Raw genomic sequence first — 19807 nt, forward strand, 5'->3', positions numbered from 1 at the left:
TTGCTTCGGGAATTGAGTCCTGACACCTGTCTCTGTCCTGGATGGCGAGAGGGGATACGGGGTCAAAACGCCTGGGGGAAGAGGCCGGGCTGACCGGGAGGGGGGACCCTCCCTAGGAGAGCATTTTTTTGGCCTCCAGCTTCACACAGGTTATTAACACGCGGGTTATTAACACGGGGGGGTTCCTCTTTTTAGTCCCCTCCACCCACCCAAGACCGGGACCTGGGCTGGAAGCAGAAGAGCAACACTGACAAGCCGTTCATTAATTTGCATTTATTTTCGGGAAATAATGTAGATAAAGGGGGCGGAAGGGGACTGCCTTACATTTCAACAAGTAATTTGCGATCTTCACATCGGACAAATCAAATTTACAAATTACTTTCCCACCTACTGGACGAAAAGGCCAAAGCCAAAACTGATATACAGGCGTGGGTCCTCCGCAGATTTCGGAGAATGAAGGTGCACTAAAAACTCACTAGACAAAACAGGGTTGTTTAAAGAGAGAGAAGCCGACAGAGGAATTGGAACCGGGGTTTGGGGCCTGGGTTTGTTTGTTTTTCCATAATGCTGTATTTTTATTTTTATTTTTTGTTTTCTTTTGGTTTTGATCTCTTAACTGGAACTGCGACCCTGTGCTTAGACCTGGTGAAGGGCTCAGTCCTGCGCCCCGGCCCAGACTAGCCCCCTCCCCTGTACCCTGACTTGGCTCTTGCCTTCACACTCCCAGACCCTCCCGATCCTCCGCGCGCAGCTTCCTGAAACGAAACGATTCTCTTTAATAAATACACAGAGGGAGAAGGTGTGAGAGGGCAGGGAAGCTTTGCAACAACTGAAAAAGTAAAAGCGCCATCGTTTGAGGAAGAGAGGAAAGGGGACAGAGGGAAAATATTTTTTGCTTTTGTTATATATATATGTGTATATATATATGCTGTATATATCTTAAAGTTCTATTTCTTGGACTCTAAGACGAGATATGCTCAGTTCAACCAACAGCAACTAAAAAGTTTAAGTGGTCCCTGGAACGGACCTGACTATATACAGCATTCCCGCCGAAGCGGAAGACTGAGCCAGTTCTACGCAGGGCGGGGCTGTGCGCGAGAGGCTATGGGTGCGCTCCTCCCTCCGGGCCTCGTCCCAGCGCATCCGGCTGGGGAGGAGGAAACGCCGGGAAGCTCTGGTCTGCAGGCGGGGAGCGGGGCTTAGGGCAGCTGAAGGGGCGGCAGTCTGCACGCGAGAAACGCTTAGTGGTTGTTTTGATTTGGAGTAGAGTATGGGTGCACTCCAACAGGCAGACACATGCCAGTTAGTGACTCCAGTGTCCAGAAAGAATAAATTAAAGTGTAGGGCTCAAACAGCAAGTCAGAGCGAAGAGCCTCCGAAGGCTGCAAGCGCATAATAACTGTCCAGAAAGACTAGAAGATGGTGACTTAGGAGTTCGTTAGGGGTTGAGGAGGGGAGCACACAGCTCTCCCATATAGAACTTGTGGGCCAAGCCGAAGCACCGGTCCCCTCTTCCAAGGGGTGGGCAGGGTTTGCACATCCCCCAAGCAAGTGGCATAAAGATGAGGGCGGCAGTGCAGCAATGGGCATCTTTTGGGAGCATGAAATTTCAGGTCTGGAAAAGCCGAGGCAAAGGCGGGCAGTGCAGCAGCAGCAGCAGCAACAACTGGACGGGGACCACGGAGGGCGCAGGTAGTTGCGTTTCTTCTTCTCTTCCTCCCACTCCTGGGCTCACAAGACCTGAAACCTCCATGAGGCTTGGTCCTTATAGTCCAGACAGTCAGGCGAGTTGAAGTTGAGTTTCCAAGCAGAGGAAGCGGCGGCGGCGCCAGGCTCCTTGTAATCCAAGCAGTCGGCAGAGTTGAAGGCGAGCCCCGAGCCGCCATAGCCCTGGTGATGGTGGTGGTGATGGTGGTGGTGGTGGCCTGAGGACTGGCTCAACGGGTGGTGCGCGTGGGGATGGTGGTGATGGTGGCTAGCCATGGAGGAGGGTGCCATAGGGCTGAGCTGGTGCGGGTGGTGGTGCGAGTGCATGGGCGCTAGATATGAGCTGCAGTCCACGCCGCCAAAGTAGGAAGAGGAGGGCGCGGGGTAGCCCTGGCCATAGCTGCCGCCCTGGCCGTAGGACATGGGATAGGAGGCTGCGGCAGAGGCGGCGCCTGCGGCTACCGAGCGCTGCATACACGATGCGTTGCTAGGCGCGGCCAAAGGCTCGGGCACCGACACGGAAGCGGGCGCTGAGCCGGGCGAGATGGAAGCCGGACTCCAGATGGACGAGGCAGCCGGCGTACTCAACGACGACGGGACTGCCACCGCCGGGTTCCCGCCCAGGCCTGCAGCCGCTGCAGCCGCCGGGTTGGCCGAAGCGCTCGATGCGGAGCTGGAGGACGAGGCGGAACTGGACACAGCAGGCGGCGTGAACTGGCCGCTGCTTTCGGAGCCCGAGCTCTCCCGCACCGGGGAGGACTTCTTCTTGGCTGGGCGGCTCTTGGTCCCGCTCCCGCTCTGCTGCTGCTGGCGGCATTTGGCACGGCGATTCTTGAACCAGACCTGCAGCGGGCCGGGTGGGGGAGAGTGTGTCAGGGGGAGAGTAGAACTTGCCACTCCCCCGCCCCTTGGACCAACACCCGGCCTAGGATCCGCATCCCTCTCCTATCGACGCCTCCTCCCCTCCCTATCTCCGACCTGGCCAGACCTTGCATTCCCTGCTCCTCCACCCTCCCCCATCCTTCTGCTCAAAGACCCTCCTCTGGCAAAGTAGGGATGTGCACTCCCCCCACCCCCAGCGCAACTCTGCCGGAGGGCGGAACATTTGTGTCTGTCCAGCCAGAAGTTCAGCCATCTCTAAACTGATGCTGTTGGCTGCTTCCCAACAGACCTATGTATGTTTGGAGGCCCTGTCTTCTATGAATAGAGCTCAGTAAACTGCGGAGAGGCACAGAGCAGGCCGCGGAGTGGGGGACAGTCCCCGAGTTTGAGGCCGGAGCCCCTCCGCCCCTGCAGGTCAGGTGCTGGGCAGGGCGAGAATTTGGATGGGAGCAGGAGCAAGGCCAGGAGGCTGAACAGAGGCAGTACTCGGGGGACTAGGGAAGGAAGCCTGGGCAGAATTTCGTTGGACTTCTTGGCTCCAAGTGGGGAACCAAATAGGACAGTCATAAAGTTCTCAGTCCTCCTGGAAGGCCCCGGTACAAGACATGGCATTCCTGTTCTCTCGAGCCTCTGGGGGGAAAAAGGCAAGATAAAAGGCCTTTGAGGAGAGTTCTGAGTTATAATCCGAACAGTATTTTCGGGTCCCTTTCATCGCAAAAACAGAAACAGCAAAGCTGGTAGCCAGGTTTTGCGTTCGGCATCCTCTCCGGGCAAAGGAAATGTCTAATCAAACTGGCGCCACCCGTGGGGCGCACTCCCAGACAGGGCACCAGGCTCTGGCCAAGCCCCACTCTTCTATTTCCAGGATCCCCGGGATACAAGGCAAGGGCGGAGGAAGAATTCAGGACCCGGAAGGAAACTGCCAAGTCCTGGGGCGGCCAAAGAGGCAGGGGCAAGTGTCGGGCTCTCAGGGCACGTTACCTTCGGGAGCCTCGCTTGTCCTCCGGCAATCCTAAAAAGCACTTTGGATAGCAAAGGCGCCCCGGGGCCAATGGCGGAATCCAGGGCTCTAAGCTAGCTCCTCTAACTTTGGCCCCTCTGCCAGGCCCGGCCCAGCGCTAGGGGGAGTCTGAGAGGGGCTACCCAGCCTGTAAGCCCGCCCCGACACCAGACCCCCATTCCCAGGCCCTCTCCAACCAGCCCCAGCACCCCACCCCCGACCCTGAAGTCCCGCGAGCGCGCGCACCTGGACTCTGGACTCTGGCAGGTTGATCTTCAGCGCCACCTCCTCGCGCATGAAGATGTCAGGGTAGCGAGTCTTGGCGAAGAGTGCCTCGAGCACGTCCAGCTGAGAGCGCGTAAAGGTGGTGCGCTCCCGTCGCTGCTTCCGCGGGGTGGCTGAGGGGAAACGCGGGGGCGCGTCGGGTCAGTGGTGGCCACGCGGACTCGCGCTAGAGGACGCGGACCGGCCCCAGGCAGGCTCTGAACCAGGCCGTTGCAAAAGAAAGCCGAGCTCCGAGCAAAAACAACTCCCCAGAGAGGCCGAGCCTGACAGCCACAGGTGGGAGAAACTGCATGTGTGAGCGACTGGGAGCCAGTGTCTCCGGTACTCCAGGACTGCCCCCTTCCCTGCCTCTCAGAGGTTAAGAAAGGAAGAGAAGTTATACAATCTTTCTTCCTTCACTGCCCCCCTCCCAACACTCTCCCTGGCTGGAAGGTGGGGAAGGGGTGTGCAGAAACACGTCCTGGAAAACACTTTCCGAGGGAAAAAATGGGGGTGAAGAAGTGGAACCTAGAAAAGACAGCCAGGATTCTGCTCAAGTTGTCCACATCAACAGTGCAAAAGTTGGTGCAGGCCACCCGTCTAGAGGACAGTTTAATTAGGGAGGGAGAATCCCCCCTCCTCAGCTCAGCCAGTCGCTTTGCATAAGGCAAGCTCGGCCGTTCCTCTCAGAGCCTAGCAAGTGTCCATATTCCTCATTCAATGTTGGGGGGAAAGGCATAGATCCTTTCTCTCTCCCTCTCTCTCTCTCTCTCTCTCTCTCTCTCTCTCTCTCTCACACACACACACACACACACACGCACGCACACACACCACCCATGAGAAATCGAATCCGTGGGTAAATGCGCCCTGTGCTGGCAGTGGGAGCACAACGGGAGACAAGGTGCCCATGTGGCCAGGCAAGGAGGGCTCACGTCTCACATTTTCGCCGCCCCGGCCATCCTCACCGACCCGCGATTCTGCCCTGCGAGCCTGCAGCGTGTCCTGCACCGTAAGCAGACTAGGCAACCGGTTCCCTGGGCCGATCCACGACAAAGTTTGTGCTTAAACCCGGGAGGCTGGGGATCCCCAAGATTTGCAGGGGCCGGGGGCGGGGGCCGGTGCTCACCCGGATAGCCCACGGAGGGGTGTAGGAGGTCCATAGCCGGCCCGGCTAGGCCCAGCCCGTTCATGCCGTATGGGGGTTGTTTGAGGTAAGACATCATGCTAACAGCTGGGTGGAGGCGCCCCGAAGGATCCAGGGGGCCGGGGCCGGGCGCAGTGCGGGGCTCCCACTGCGCAGTCCTTCAAGCTCTGTTGCGTCTGGGGGCCCGGCCTATGGAGACACGAGACACACGGAAACCGTCACTCCCAGCCATCACGGCTTCCTGGTCTTGTCCGAGGCAAGGAGTCACAGGATGGGGAGGGGACGCCGGTTATGGAACTGTACAGGGCGGTCAACTCGGCTCTATAAGGCCTTAGCCCAAAGACCACAGCTTCTTTGAAAAGTAAAATAGTTGGATCATGATCTCCTCTTTTCGGGCTTGGAATAGGCCAGACACTCATAGGGCGACACTAGGAGTGAGGAGAGGTTAAAATCAGGGCCAAGCTTGGGAGGTCAGAGCCTGAACCGCAGAGTCGGCTAAGACTAGGCAAAATTCTGGTCGGGTGGGAACGGGCCTCACATCGCACAAGAAAACATTTGCTCGGCCCCCAGGTGGCAGGAGATCCAGAGCATGAGGCGTTGTTTCAAACGTCTTTGAAAGTGGGACGCACAGGTAGACTCCGGAGAGCCCAGGTGAGGCACTGCGGAGGGCTAGCGGCACCTGAGCCTCTCCAGGACGCATTGCCCACTTGGGAGAGTGCGACCTGCCAAAGTCTCCTCGGCTGGGTCCCGGCCCTAGAGCCTACAGCCGCCCTTCCAGTTGACTTCTCTGTGCCCAGCCGCTGAAAGACTGCTTACCCGGAATCCCACCCACACCTCGACCACAGTTGCAAGGCCAGGTCCCGCAGAGGCGACCAGAAAGGGTCACTGTACAGGTGGCGGTTCTAAGACGCCGCCCGAGGTCACCGGCGCCTCGCCACAGCCGCAGGCCGTTTTTCGTCAACGCAAGCCGGTCCTGGCTGCGGACAATGGGGTCCCGGCCGGGGTTAAAAGGTGACCTGCCCAGCGCCCCAAGTGTCTGGCGGATTTGGGAGGCCTGAGTGCAGCAGGTCCGGTGCGCTCCCCGCCTATCCTACTAGCTGAACCCGCGGCCGCAGGACCCGATCGAGACTAGAGAACTAGGCCTCTGGGGCGTAGCTCGCTCTGACCCGGGCTGGAAGGTCGACGCCTGGCTTCCCCAGCTGCCCCCAAACTGAGGCGCTACAATCAGGGGTCAGGAAGTGGCGCTGGGGGTGTGGGACTGAGACCCCAGAGGACCTGTCGCTTTACCCCGCTTCAAGGAACTCAAAGCAGACCTGGGACCCGGGCTAGAGAGTTTAGGGAAAGAAAGAAGTTAAGAGCTAAAGAAGCCTCCCGCTCCCGTCCCCATGGGACCTGGGCCGGGAGAACCTAGTTTGCAGGGAAGGCGACAGAAGGGAAAGAGCCTGGGCTCTGGGGCCGAAGGAGAATGGGAATCAGCCGCGGCGACTCATCTAGGCTGCTGCGTGAGTTTTCAGACTTTCTTCAAACTTAGCACTTCAGCTCGGTTACTTCGGAGGAGGCGGGGGAGGGGCGCGGGGCCGCAGCAGAGCTCCGGGGTCCTCAGCGCAGCAAGAGGGGAGCCAGGTCGCCTCCCAGCCCCGCCCACGTGCCGGGGACCTGGGAAGCGGGGACCCGTTTGAGGACGGGGAGGCAAGAACAACCGACGCATTCCCAGAGTCCCGGGCGGCTCCCGGCTTTCTCCTTACCTGCCCTCAGCTGCCGGGGCCGCTCACCATCTACCTCGCACCCTCACACGGACCTTCCGGGCAGCCAACCTGCAAAACAGAGCAGCACAGGAATTACCCGCCGGGTTGGGCGGTTGGTCTAGGACCCCCGGATTTCTTTCTTTCCCCAACTTCCCTCCTCCCTTTCTCTTTCTTTCCAGTGGCTTTGTGCGTGTCCCTCCAGGTTTCACTTTATTTCATACACACACTTTGTTTGCAAAGCCCTACACGCTCCCGAGACACTGCCTCGCCCAGGACCGCGCCGAGGGGCCGCAAGGAGGAGGGTGGGGGTGAGAGGGGCAGAGCTGGGAGGTGGCTCGAGGTTGCCGTGGCACTCCGTGCAGCGTGGAGGCGGTGGGGGCTGGGGAAGCCCCGCAGAGGCACTTCGGAAACTAAATAAATCAAGCGATTTACCTTGTCGGAGTGGCTTGTCTGGCCGGGTTGTTTAGGTGATTGGAAATGTAGCCTGATGAAGATTGATCACCTTTCTAATGCCCTCCCCGGGTATGTGAACGCGAGGTGAGTGCGTAACCGGGCTAGGCTGCCAATCCCTGGCCCCGCGCGGGCTGAGTGACAGGGAGCCGGGCAATGGCAGCACGAGCCGGGGGTTACCTCCGCGCGCCCCCGCCCTCCCCCGCCCCCTGCACCCCGCCCTCACCGCCCGCCCGCCCGCCCCGCCCCGGTCGCGCGCTAACTCCGGGGCTCGACTGGCGGCAAACGCGGCGCAGAGCGACGCGAGGAAGACGAGCGCAGCGCGGGAGCCCAGGCCGTGGAGGGGGACGCCGGTCCCGAGGCCGCCCCGGGGCTCCCCGCCCTTCTCTCGCCCTTTTGGCGCCCTGGAGGGAGTGGCAGAAGGAGGCGAGGTGCTGGAGAACCGGTTCTCGCTCTCTCACGCGCCACCCAGCTCGGCGGCCCGGTGGGCGCGAGGACCCGGGAGCCGCGGGCTGGAGGGGAGCGGGCCCCCGGCCCCTCTCCCGGCGCCGCGGGCCCCAGTGTCTTCATCCACCGCGCCACCATCCGCAGAGGGACGCCGCGGGCGGCTCGTGCTGGCACAGGCTACTTTGCCGAGCGCGGGAGCAGCTCCCAGTGCGCAGATCCCGCCTCGGCGCCTCAGGACTCCCGCGCCTGCGAGCAGCACCCGCAGGGGAGGCACGGCCACTTACCTGCTCTTCGGCGTCTCCTGGTGTTCCCAGTCCCCACGAAAGGTGTTTGCAAATCCTAAACGCTTCTTTTGAAATGTTGGAGCGCAGAGTCCCCTCTCCCTTACACACACACTCTACTTCTGAATCGAAAGGTTTGGATAGGAAACTTTCTCTTTCACACTGTCTCCTTCCCGTTCTCCTTTTACAAGGGACAATTTGGTGGAAAACGTGGCCACAGACCCCTGCCCTCAATTTCTTTCCCACATGCCGCAGGAGCCTCCTTGAAGCGATCTCCCCGGATCGTTCGTACTGGCGAAGCCCATTTCCCAATCGAACAAACTTCTCAAACACGTCTACCTGGATGGACTTGTCAAAGCGCAAAAAGAAAAGTGTTTTCGCCCCAACACTGAGTAAGGCAATTCTTTTAAATGGCACCTCCTCCTGAATATTAGGCACTTTACTCCCTTTCGAGGAATTCCTACCGCTTCTTCCTAATCCCCCCTCCCCTCCACCTCAACAGGCGGAGTGAAAAGTTTGAACAGGAGTAAGTGTGAGGGCGAGTCAAGGAGCCACCGGGCGCTTCGCGGTGGGGAGCGCGGGCGCTGCGGGGCCGCAAGGTCGGGCACCGAGAGCGGACCAGGCGCGGGGCGAGGAGGTGGAGGAGAAGGAAGGGGGAGCCCGCTGAGTGAAAAGGGGCCGCGGCCGCCGCTCTTCAAAGTGCTTCCCCCTCCCCCAAGCGACACTTTCCTTTGGAGTCCGAATAAAATACGGTAACAGAATATGATGGAGGGCACACTGTTTCCTTAACTGCTTCTCAAAGAACCCGGGAGATCTTCTTAGGACCTTTAATAAGGCTTTGGTCGGTCCTTTTGTTGATCTCTCAAAATCAACTCCTTCTAATTGAAGTTGGAGCTGAAAGCGAGCTAATGTTCAAAGAAAGTGGCCGCCAGGCTAACGAAATTACATTTTTTTTTTGACGATGAGGGAACATCTAATCAAAGGGGCAAAAGAGGAGGGGTGGGAGTGGGGAAGTATGAAGGAGAAAAGGTTTTACAAGATCCTTCTCTGGTTCACAAAAGTCGGCGACACGGGCGCTTCTCTCCAGAACAAAGACACCGCGGCCCATTCACAAAAGGGAGAGAAAGAGAGAGAGAAAACAATAAAAGAACGGGAGAAAAGTAAAAACATGAACAAGAAAAAGACTTAACAGGAAAAGAAACTGCGCAGAGCGCAGCGCTGACCCGAGCGGGGACACACCTTTGGCTCGCGCAGGCCCCCGCAGGGAATAGTCCGCGAGGCCCAGGACTCCGAGTCCCCGAAATGTGCAGAGATTTAAGGAAAAAAACGAAATACACCCCCGCTTTCGGTTCTGGGGAAAGGCGCGGGCTGGAGCGCACTAGTGTGAGGGGGAAGAGTATGCCGGCGCCCTGGGGTGAGCTTCGGCGGCACTGCGTCCGTAGCCCGGCGCTACCCCGGCCGGGGCCTGTGCGCTGTGTGCCTGGGTTAGCCCTCCCAGGCCTGGGTGCGTGCCCTGTCCCAGTCCCGCAAACTCTCGCACTCCCGCCTCCTCCCGGCCCCGTTTGGCCTGCAGCTGCGGCGCTGGGCCGAGGTCCGGCGCGGCGAGGTGGGGCGGCAGTGCGCGCTGGAATGTGCTCAGGCGGTCCCCAGGGCCCGCCAAGCGGGAGCCGGGCGCTCTCGGTTCCAGATGCTGCCGCGGTCTCGGGGAAGTTGGGAGGTATCAAGTAGCACGATTTTTTCCCCCCTAATGAGAGTATTTATCTAATCCCAAATTGCAGGCGAATTTCTTTAATGCTCAACCCATAAAACCCCGGGATTAAGAGAAGAAAAAGAGAGAAGAGGGGAGAGGGAGGAGAGTGGAGACGGGGGAGACTGAGATGAAAGTTTCTTGTATGTGGCGTAAAGGACTGAGGCGGCCGTCGCTAGGCAAATATCCAGGTGGGAGACGCTGGGCCAGAAGCCTCGACCGTTCCAGCAACGGCCGCAGCTCGGGGAGGGGAAGAGGGGGCCTCGCCCGGGGAGGGCCTGTGGACTCAGCTCGAGGGCCCCGGGCCGGGGAGGGGGCGTGGGAGCTGGGCCCTGGCTTTAGCATCCAGGTGACCTCGAGGCCGGGCCAGACTCTGGAGGACACTTGGGACGGGGGAGGGGTTTGGCTCCGGGGCCTTGGGATCCTGGCCAGGGGCGGAAGTTCTGCACTGGCCCGCGGGCTGTGCCCAAGCCAGCCCGCTGCCAACACTCCTCCTCCTCCTCCTCCTCCTCCTCGGCGACCCCCGGGCCCACAGCTTCTTTTGCCGCCGCGCGGGCTTTCGGATTGCCGGCCTCTAGGCGTGCTGGGCTCGCGCCTGCGCCCGGGAGGCAGCCTCTGGGCACCACGCGACGAAATCGGGATGCGGCGCCCTCGCCGCGGGCCTGACCCCGATGGTCCCCGGGGGCCGCGCTCCGCCGCCGCTGCGGGGCGTGCGGGCGCCACAGAGCAGCCCAATGGAAACCCCGCGAGGCTCGGGACTGAGGCAGGAGGGGCAGGGAGACGGGCAACAAATCTGGGGCTAGCGAAGGATTGTCACTTGGCAGGTCGCGAGCGGCTTGGGGGAGCCGCCTCTCTGCGAGGCTCCGCGAGAGGGAAGGTTCCCCGAATCCGAATCCTGCGTAAATGGAGTGGGTGACGCCGGTCACCCAAGCCCCAGGCTGCTCCGGGCTGATGGTTTTCGTCTGCCGGTTTCCCTGGGGTTAGGGCCGGGTTCTGAGAGCTTCCCCCCAGGAAGCGGTTGCTCCCTCTGCTCTCCTGCTCTAATAAAGACGGCAAATACCCGATTTCATTTAGTTCTGATAACTTTTCAATAACTTCTTAAAATCCTTGTCGTGAAGAAATTCTACCGTAGGAAGGTTTTATCATTTTGAAAGACTGGCGGCTGCATAGTTTTCGAAAGGAATTTGTGTGTGTATTGGTATAAATATTTGTCTGTATATGTACATATATGTATACGTGTATATATGTATGTATGATCTAGGCTAACGTATAAATGCTAGTGGACTGTTTTCTCTGTCTCCAGACTTGTTGAACGAGCTTTCTTTGTTTCAAGACACCTCTGTAGAGGAGTGATGGAAACTACCATAAAATCGCCAGTTTTTTCTGTAGCTTAGAACTTCTGGTTGAAAGTTCCCTTTCCCTCATCTCATACACACACACCTGCACACACTTACCCTCCTCCTCCCCTCCAACAATAACCCTCTTCCTTTCACTTCGGCATCTACAGTCTTGCCGGTTATCAGAAGTCATAGTTCTTCCTCATATGAGTGCAAAATTATAACAATGGAAAATTACATTTTTTTCAGTGCTGTGGAATCACAAATCTCAAATCGTTAAGAGAGGACCCTCTAAAAGATGATAGTTTACACTGCTTAAGAAAATATGACTAATTGCTTTTCAATTCGCATTCGTGTGTCAGCAGGGCCCCTCTGGGGTGGTGTAAACTTATTCAGCTCCAAATACAGACCAGTATCCTGCCCTGCATTCAAGAGGACCATTTTTCCACATGAAAAGTCTTATGAATACAAAAACTTCTCAAGTTTTCATTGCAAAGAAGTACCAGCAGTGTTTAAGGTAAGAAAGTTTCTGCTTTTATTGAAAATTTATATATGACTCAGTATTGTAATAAATAAACAGATAACCATTTTCACAAAAAAATGACAGTGCTATGCTAGAGAAGAAAATATTAATTGGGGGATTTACTCATAATGGCAAGACAGACTTTTATCAATACAGAATAAATATTAACACCATTCTTGAGCCAATTTTGAGACCCAACAAAATGCAGGAACCAAGCTAGATGTAATAAATAATTATCCAGAGAAAAAGATGGCGCATTCTCAAATGATAAGACTGTCTTTGTAAAGTGATGCATGTCAATTAGTCCCATCCTTACAGCTCACTTCAAATCACAGGACTTGTTTCAGGCTACGTTAAAGGGCCATCCTCCGAAGAAAGCAGAGGAGAAGTACCCTATTATCTTCATAGTGAAACGCAAAACAACTGCAGAAAATCCCACTGGTAAATAGAACACAGTTTAATAAGTAAATTGAAGATGATCTAACTATAAAATTTAGGTAACAGACTCAGTGTTACATATGGCAGGACTGGAAAAAAATCATTCATGACATTTTCCTTATCCCTCCCTCTTAAGCCCCCTCCCACCCCTCATTATGCTATTAACAATAACAACAACAACAAAAATGTTTTAAAATTTTTCTCCATCAAAAAATGAGGGAAAATAATGAGGGAAGAGTTTTCTTTTCTTTCTTCTTTGAACAGTTTCTTGAACACTCCTAATACCAATCACTCACAAGATGTCTGTGCAATCTATTTTACATGATTTCAAGGAAATGATTAACTCACACACACACAATCCTTAAACAAAGCTATTTCGGAGTTCTGTACACTGTCTGGAAAAAAGGGAGGAAAAGAGGTGGTGGTAGTGGTAAAGAAGTACAATCCAGCCAAACAAAATGTTAAAAGTTTTAAATCAACAACGAGAATGACTTTTTCTGGTCTGGGGACCCAAGGCTAATAAAATGTTGGTCAAGATTCTGGTCTGGCTTCTATTGCAGAACACATTTCTCTTCTTTCTTGGCCATCTTGCCTTTGTTTTGCTCCAGAGTTCGCTCCAAATGCTCGTCTTCTTCTTCGGCCCTGGAAGTCAAACAGGAAACCAAATTATTTTTCTTCTTGGAGCGCAGAGCGGCACTCTCCTCTCGCCCCGCATTCCGAGCCCCAGAGGGAACGGGGTTCGCGGGGCCAGCGGGAGGCTGCCCCGGCCCACCCGGGACCTCTGGACTGAACTTTCCGAAAACTTCTCGGCCCCTCAGCAGGCGGCAGAGCCTCGACCCCGACCCCACCGCCCACTTACTGCTTCTCCTGCGCGTCCAGGTCCCTGACGAGCGCGTCGCGCTTGTCCACTAGGGCCACCAGCTCATCCAGCAGGAGCTGCTCGCGTCGCTTCTGGGCCTCGGTCTTCTGCCAGTCTGCAGGGGACGGGAGGCTCCTTACCCACCCGGTCTCCCACCCCACCCGGCCCTCCCCTTCCCGCCTTTTCCAGTTCCCTTTTATTTCTCTGCAAACCATATTACAGAGCCACTAGCTAGTGTTTCACGGAGAGTTTGGCCGTCGTGATGAGGATTTCGCCCCTAAAACCCTACTTTCTAAGTATTTTCCGTAGATGGAGACGGCTACGGGCTGGGCTGGAACCTGCAAGAGACCAGGTGTGCGCCGGTGGCCAGCGGAGGTGCGCACCTGATGTCAGCCAAAGTGGGGGAGGGAGAGCTGGAGGCCCAGAAGAGGTCGGCCCGAGCGGTGAGGGGGGAATGTGGGTGAATGAGGAGGCGGGAAGCAGAGATGGGCAATAAAATCACCCTGAAAAGGCTAGAGAATCTGCCTGAGAACCTATCCTCCTCCCCCACCCCCATGCTCACCCCATACAGCCCATTCTTCGCTAATTTCCTCTTCGCTCTATTTTAGCAGTTGGATGTATCTCACACTGGGCGCCATATGCTTCACAATAACTTTAAAAGTAGTGAATCGGCTAATTAGCATTTTTCTTTGAAGTAAAAAATAAATTTGCTCTGCAACATTACACTGCAGCTCTCGATCGCATCACAGCCAGTTTTCTTTTGGAGAGGTTTGCTGGGTGGTTTCAAATCAAAGCACTTTTGCAAAGGAAAAATTACATACTTCTTTTTGAAACCCCGGTTGGAAAATCCGATGGGCAGTGCTCCTTCCATGGGAAGGGGCAGTTTTTTGACGGTTTTAGGCCCCAATAATATATTTCCTAATCATTGCTGGTCTGATAATTTCCTTAAGATGAGCAGCAGTTTCGTTTAATAAAAACAGGACCAAATCGAACATTTAAAGCACTTTTGAAACCAAAGCCAACTGCTCTCTGGCCAGACTGTAAGGGCTTGTAGCTGTCAATCAACCCCCAGTCTACCCCGCCTCCCTCATTAGGAAGGTAAACAATGAAAAGAAGAAGTAGATGATGAGGCAGATAGCCGAACAAATGAGGACCTAGAGGGAAACAGGACACCAGCTTAAAAAAAAAAAATACCCTGGCCACTGACTCATGTAGCCCCCTCCCCCAGCAAATGCACTTTCCAAAAAACAGAGAGGAGTGCAATCCTTTCTGGTTTCTCTCTTCTCTCTCCATTGCCCTGGGCAATCATGTTAAAACTCACATGGCTGGTGCTTATTCAGATAAACCCAACAATGCACACCGCTGGTTACCATGTGAATCTTCACAAACCACACAAGAATGTGCTGGTTCAAATCCCCCCGACCCCCTCCAAAGCAAAATTTATTCAAGACAGCAAACTGCTCAGCAGCTTTATGAAACCAAATGGAGCTAGAGGGAATTCTATCTTGTATTTACAAATTAAAAATTAGATGCATCATCATGCAATAAAGGTTAGAATAGCAGCAAAAAGCTAGAATAATTTATTCTATTTTATCACTATTCCTTTCATTACAAGCTCGAATACATACACACATATATATTAAACATGCCATATATTACCCACATTCGATACAAAACATCACAAATAAGTACATTAAATAATTGGTCACATTACATTCTTATTTAAAAAGAAGTGAAGTATTCTATTGCATAGAGAGGAATAAAGAAACTATTGCTATGGAAAGTTTTTTTCTTAATGTAAGAATTTAAAAAATAATAATGAAACAGCAAAACTGGAGAAAAGCCATATCTATCACAATTTTATTCCTTGGATTTAAATGCAACTGAGGTCAGGAATGCTGGACAATTTTCTAATCTGGTTCTTGTTCTTAATCAGTTTCATTCTACACAGCAGATAAATTAATAGACTCTCCAGGTTGGAAAGATCTTAAAGGTCATCTAGTCTAATTTCAGGTAACTGTAGTTCTAGAAATATTAACTCAGAGAAAAACCTGCTAAATTTGTAAAAGATTTGTAACTAAATTTTATAATTATTAAGATTACCAATTTTGATGAATATGGATTTTTCCATTTCCAACCTCAAGAAATCATTCTGATTATAAGCTTAATTTATAATTCTTTACTTCCAAAACATTTTGATAAGAGCTTTACTATTGGGAAATAAAATTTCTCCACTGTAAACTTAAAAAATATAATTAAGTTTAAAATTACAAAATTTTTTTAAAGAAAAAATAAATTTTAATGACACATAATCTTCTTGAGTAAATTATTCCTTCCCTGTATTTGACCAGTCACTTTTAAGGTTTTAATTAATAATTAGAAATATCAATATTTCTTTAACTTTTTAAAAAATAAGGTTTTAACAATATGGATAAGAGAGGAAACAATTTTATATTTTTAATCCATTAAGTATTGAATAATTTAAAAAATCTTAACCTTTTCCTAGCTCAATGCTGACATTTCACATAACTGTAACAAAAACATTTTTAAATTATGAATATTTAGGTAATTTTCATCATCTTACAAATTTAACTGACATTAGAATTTTAACTGTTTCAGCATAAATTTATAGGTTTTTTTATATTAAATGTGTCATCACTACATTAATATCTATCTACAAATAATTAGTCAAATTGTGGAGAAAATAGCTATGCGCAGTGAGTAGATTTTACACTAGCAAAACTACTTTTACTTTGGATTTGCTTTCTCACAGGAGTAAATTTATACACATTCACACACATATTTGAATGCTAATTTGGGAAATTAAGTAAACTATTTTGATGATTTAAAAAAATTTGATAACACCTTTAAAATTGATCAAGATTCACATTTGTATGTTCAAAGGTCTACATTTAAAAATTAAAAAATTCCTCTTTAAATAGCTTCACCTAGATGTAATGTCATGTTTTAAAAGCCTGAATGTAAGTTTATATGTTACTTGTTATACATTTTAAGAAAGGATTACTCACCTATAACAGCTAGCTAGATGCAATGACTTTGCCTTGGACAGACTACAATGTGGGTTTTGATTAATTTAAAGATTCCAGTGTACTTTTGCTACAAAAGCCATATCCTCTCACAACAAATAGGATTAAGTTTTGATGCTGCATTTGAGCCAAAGTGTTAAAATAAAGAGATTCTGTTTATGTCTATCTGCACTGAGCTGTTTTGTTAATCTAAAAAACTCTTTTTTTATATATAGGGCCAATTATTCATTCCCTGATTCAGTTTATTTGCTGAAGTTGATAATTACCTTGGAAAAAAGGCAAAAGAAATACCTATAAACACTTTAATAGAAAGGACCTAAAGTTCTTGTAGTAAACCTTCAACCTTGCCACTATAAATAAGCCTGGCACTTTGATGAAAATTAACACTAGTTTTGTAAAGAGCACATTGGGGGATTGCAGTCAAGTCTTATCTTTAGTTCCAGTCAACTAGCAATCCTGAAAGAGTTTGCATCATCATCAGAGCAGGCCATTTGATAGGATTCTACCGCTGTACCTAATCAATCTATGGAAGACTGTGGCTGTGCTGTGTAACAAAGCTAAAATAGATTTACAAATGGGGTTTTAGGGGATAAGCTCCTCCACAGGATTACATATTGATTTTAAATATAAAAAGCTTATCATATAAGCCATAACTACAAAAATAGTGAACCTATGCATAAATCCCTTTAGAAGAGCACCCACTTCAAACTCTAAGCCAAGAATAAATCAAGATGTACAAAATCCTAGAGAAGATCCATTTCTTGTGCAGAAAATGAACACACCACTTTCCAAAAGCCCACCCCAATGTGTGCAGAAATGAATTTATCTTTCCTGAGGGGGCATTAAATAATCTGGAACAGAAAAACTATAGGAAAAGTATCTGAAAGATGCTTGTTAGCTTAAGGGATCCTACAACTTAGCTCAGTAGAGTGAAACTCCTGCAATGAAAACACCTCAGGGAAAAAAAAAAGGCCAAAGTGATTATGGATTCTCAGAAGAATGGATATATTGAATGTTATTATTATTATTTTGCTCTCAAACCAAGCTGTTAATACTTCTTTCACTGGACTATGACTATTAATATTCTGTGCTTTTCTCCTAGTTAATGGTTTCAGTAGTAGATTATTCAAAAATATTTTAGTTTATTTATTATGAAAACCATCTTATGGCTACTAAGTAGAAGAGATGGGAAAGAAAAGAGGAAGGGACTTTAAAACAAAGGAAAGCAAAACAAAACCAATTAGTGTTGCCTGTTCATGTGTTTTTCTGTGGTGTTTTAACACTCTGAAAGACTACTGAATGTGTGTCCATTCTAAGGGCTGGCTCAGAGGATACTGTCTTCAAAGAACTGATGATCACGATGCTCAGTATCACTCTAGGACAGCTCAGGCCACATATTGCCCAGGCTAATGGGACAGGCCTCTCTCTGAGAAAGTGTCTTTATTTGTATTCAACAGGCTGCTTCTTTCCTCAAGTCTCTTTTGCCCCTCAACCAGCAACAGAAACTGGCTGAGAGATTTAAGGCACAATCACACATGGGACAATAGTATTAATTAAAAAATAAAACAGAACAAAACCACAAAAAATTAACAATTGTATTAAAGGTGTATGAAAAGAAAAACATTAATTTTTTTTCTCTTCTTCAAAAATATTACTTTCTACTGCTCTTCCATGTGTACAAGGGGAGCAGGCAGAAAAATGTTAGATTATTTAAGACTGTAGGTCTATTATATAGGGATAGGATGGCCAATGAAACTGGGATGTTTTATATGTATTATGGCCCTCCTTTAAAGATGGTACTATTTGGTAATAATACTGGTTTTGGGATAGAAGCAATATCTGCCTTAAAAGTCAACTGTATTGTATCAAGCTGTATCTTAGGGTTGATTTAACTTACTATACATGAGAAAGTAAATTTTTAAACATTGTAATACTCTGTATTGAGCATAATATATAATTAATCTATAAAGAATAAATTGTATAATGAGTTATACATATTATATACAAACACATTTTATATTATACACACACATATATATATATATACCATATAAATAGTATTTGCTATACCTACTTTTCAAATGACTATTTAGCTTTCCAATCTCTTTTAAGACTATACCATGACTACAAAAATTATAGCAAGAGGAAAAATACCATTTAGTATATTTGTGCATTTTATTCAGTGGCAAGTTTCACAGAACTTCTTAAATAATTTTGACAAATTTTATAGTCATTATTAGTGATATAATTTGATAGCCACTTGAAGGAAATTAGCTATCTGAAAACCTTTTAAATAAAGTAAATCTAATTTATAAATTAGGACATACAAATGTTGTTAGTCATATTTATCAAATATTAGGAATATAAAAGTAAGAATAACACTTCTATAAATGTATAAGATACTATTTAGATAAACAGCATGTATTTTATTTACTAACAATTTTAATTAAAATATTTTAAAACATATGGTTTCATTTGAATTTCTCTTACAAACTTAAATTCCCAGTTTCTGAACTAATTAGAATTGACTTCTTATGGATCAGGTACCTTATCAGGTGAAGAAAGAAATTACAATGGACAGTCAATGCATGTGTTAAGAGGTCAATACAGAATAGGAAAATCAATTTGCATTGATTAGACAAAAGGTCCATTTTACAGAGCCCAAAGGATTAGCTTTTAAGTGGACATCTTTGAACTATAAGACATTTTCAACTAAGAGGTATAAGGAGAACAGCATTCTAAAATAGTAAGAATTTTAAAAAAATAAGCATATATAGTAAATGCCATAGTTAAGCTAGCTGATGTTTATTGATATTATGAACCATGCTTAGGATTACTATATATGTAATTCATTTAAAAGCTTTATATAAAGTGTGAAAGTGTTGCATTTATCTCATATGCCGGAATCTTTGCCTGATTATTCACTTAATAGGAGCTGGAATCTTAAGAACTATAGCAGACTGGACAGTTACATATTTGTGTTGACATCAATTAAATATTAAGGTAAAATTTAGAGTATGAATGTGAAAAATCAAAATGATAGATCTTTCTCAAACCTCTTTAACTTGCACATAGTAAAATGAAATCATTTAACTAGTTATATTTTCCATTTAATGGACATTTAAGCTTACAGACAAAAGATAAGACAATTTTATGTTTAATAGCAAGCATAACGATGATCTGAATTAGGGTCCTTAGGTTTTACATGACTATTGGTTTCTGACTCTAAGGCATTTATTTGCAATTCCTGTAGGTCCTTAGTCAGACCACACCTAGTGAGACCAGAAGTGTATTACACTCTTTAAATCTCTTTGACAACTGACACCTCAAACACCTCATTCGGCCATGGCATCTCTTACCTTCAATGGCTAGCATTGCCCGCAATTCCCGATTCAGCAGCTCATATCGTCGTTCTAAATCATGTTCTTTTTCCCTAGGCAAGTTGCAAAAGTTCATCAATATGCTAATTACTAAATCATTAAACACTTAAAAGAACCTTTAGGTTACATTGATTTTAGGACTCATAACTGACTGTTCTCTTTAACTTTAAGCCACTCAAAACAAATGATACACAAACCTAAAACCTTCCTCAGGTTGAATATTTAATAGTGCTATTATTTTTCTCCTTCAATTTTGAATTGCACAGAAGTATATTCTAATCTGTGGATAAGTAGCCTCAATCTTCAATGCTTCTTGTATTAAGTGCCAGGTATAAGGTTATTTTGTAGAATATTTTTCATAATTCGCAATAAACACTTTTTTGTCTAGAACTCTGTGTGAAAAGAGTACAAGAAACATGAAAGTACCACCAGTGAAAATTTAATATAGAGACAATTAAAAAGGCAAGATTAGTTAAGTTCTGCACTTCTTCATAACTCCTTTATCAAGTTCAGGCATGGCAGAAATGACAAAAATAGAGGTTTTCACTAAAATAAA

At 48.8% G+C, this 19807-nt stretch overlaps 2 protein-coding genes across 9 annotated transcripts in view; both read right to left on the minus strand.

Annotated features, from left to right (window-relative positions):
* Positions 1–286: 286 nt before the first annotated feature.
* On the minus strand, positions 287–8323 carry OTX1 (orthodenticle homeobox 1). 2 transcript variants are annotated; one of them, XM_030877359.2, is made up of 5 exons: positions 7924–8323; positions 6743–6811; positions 4980–5186; positions 3836–3987; positions 287–2550 (listed from the first exon to the last, which is right to left on the minus strand). In XM_030877359.2, the coding sequence occupies exons 3-5, from the start codon at positions 5074–5076 to the stop codon at positions 1732–1734; spliced, it is 1068 nt and encodes a 355-aa protein (XP_030733219.1). In that variant the 5' UTR covers positions 5077–5186; positions 6743–6811; positions 7924–8323; the 3' UTR covers positions 287–1731. The 2 variants fall into 2 exon arrangements, with proteins under 2 accessions (XP_030733219.1, XP_030733218.1); XM_030877358.2 differs by lacking the exon at positions 7924–8323 and adding an exon at positions 7175–7265.
* A 3198-nt stretch (positions 8324–11521) lies between these two features.
* The window catches only part of EHBP1 (EH domain binding protein 1), a 346734-nt gene continuing 338448 nt past the window's right edge, over positions 11522–19807 (minus strand). For all 7 annotated transcript variants that reach the window (XM_060309152.2, XM_030877350.2, XM_060309154.2 and 4 more), the window contains 3 exons: positions 19231–19304; positions 12825–12939; positions 11522–12607 (listed from right to left, as the gene is read on the minus strand). In XM_060309152.2, the coding sequence (XP_060165135.1) occupies positions 12517–12607; positions 12825–12939; positions 19231–19304 (280 nt within the window). In that variant the 3' untranslated portion in view covers positions 11522–12516. The remainder of the gene's footprint in view (positions 12608–12824; positions 12940–19230; positions 19305–19807) is intronic.

Source organism: Globicephala melas, chromosome 12 (genome assembly GCF_963455315.2).
Source record: "Globicephala melas chromosome 12, mGloMel1.2, whole genome shotgun sequence".
Taxonomy (NCBI): domain Eukaryota; kingdom Metazoa; phylum Chordata; class Mammalia; order Artiodactyla; family Delphinidae; genus Globicephala; species Globicephala melas.

Coding starts and splice junctions, on each gene's coding strand:
- OTX1 (XM_030877359.2), bottom strand. CDS start 5,076: ATGATGTCTTACCTCAAACAACCCCCATACGGCATGAACGGGCTGGGC. Junction 3,988..4,979: donor CCCCTCCGTGGGCTATCCGG/GTGAGCACCGGC, acceptor GTTTCCCCTCAG/CCACCCCGCGGAAGCAGCGA. Junction 2,551..3,835: donor TGCCAGAGTCCAGAGTCCAG/GTGCGCGCGCTC, acceptor GGCCCGCTGCAG/GTCTGGTTCAAGAATCGCCG.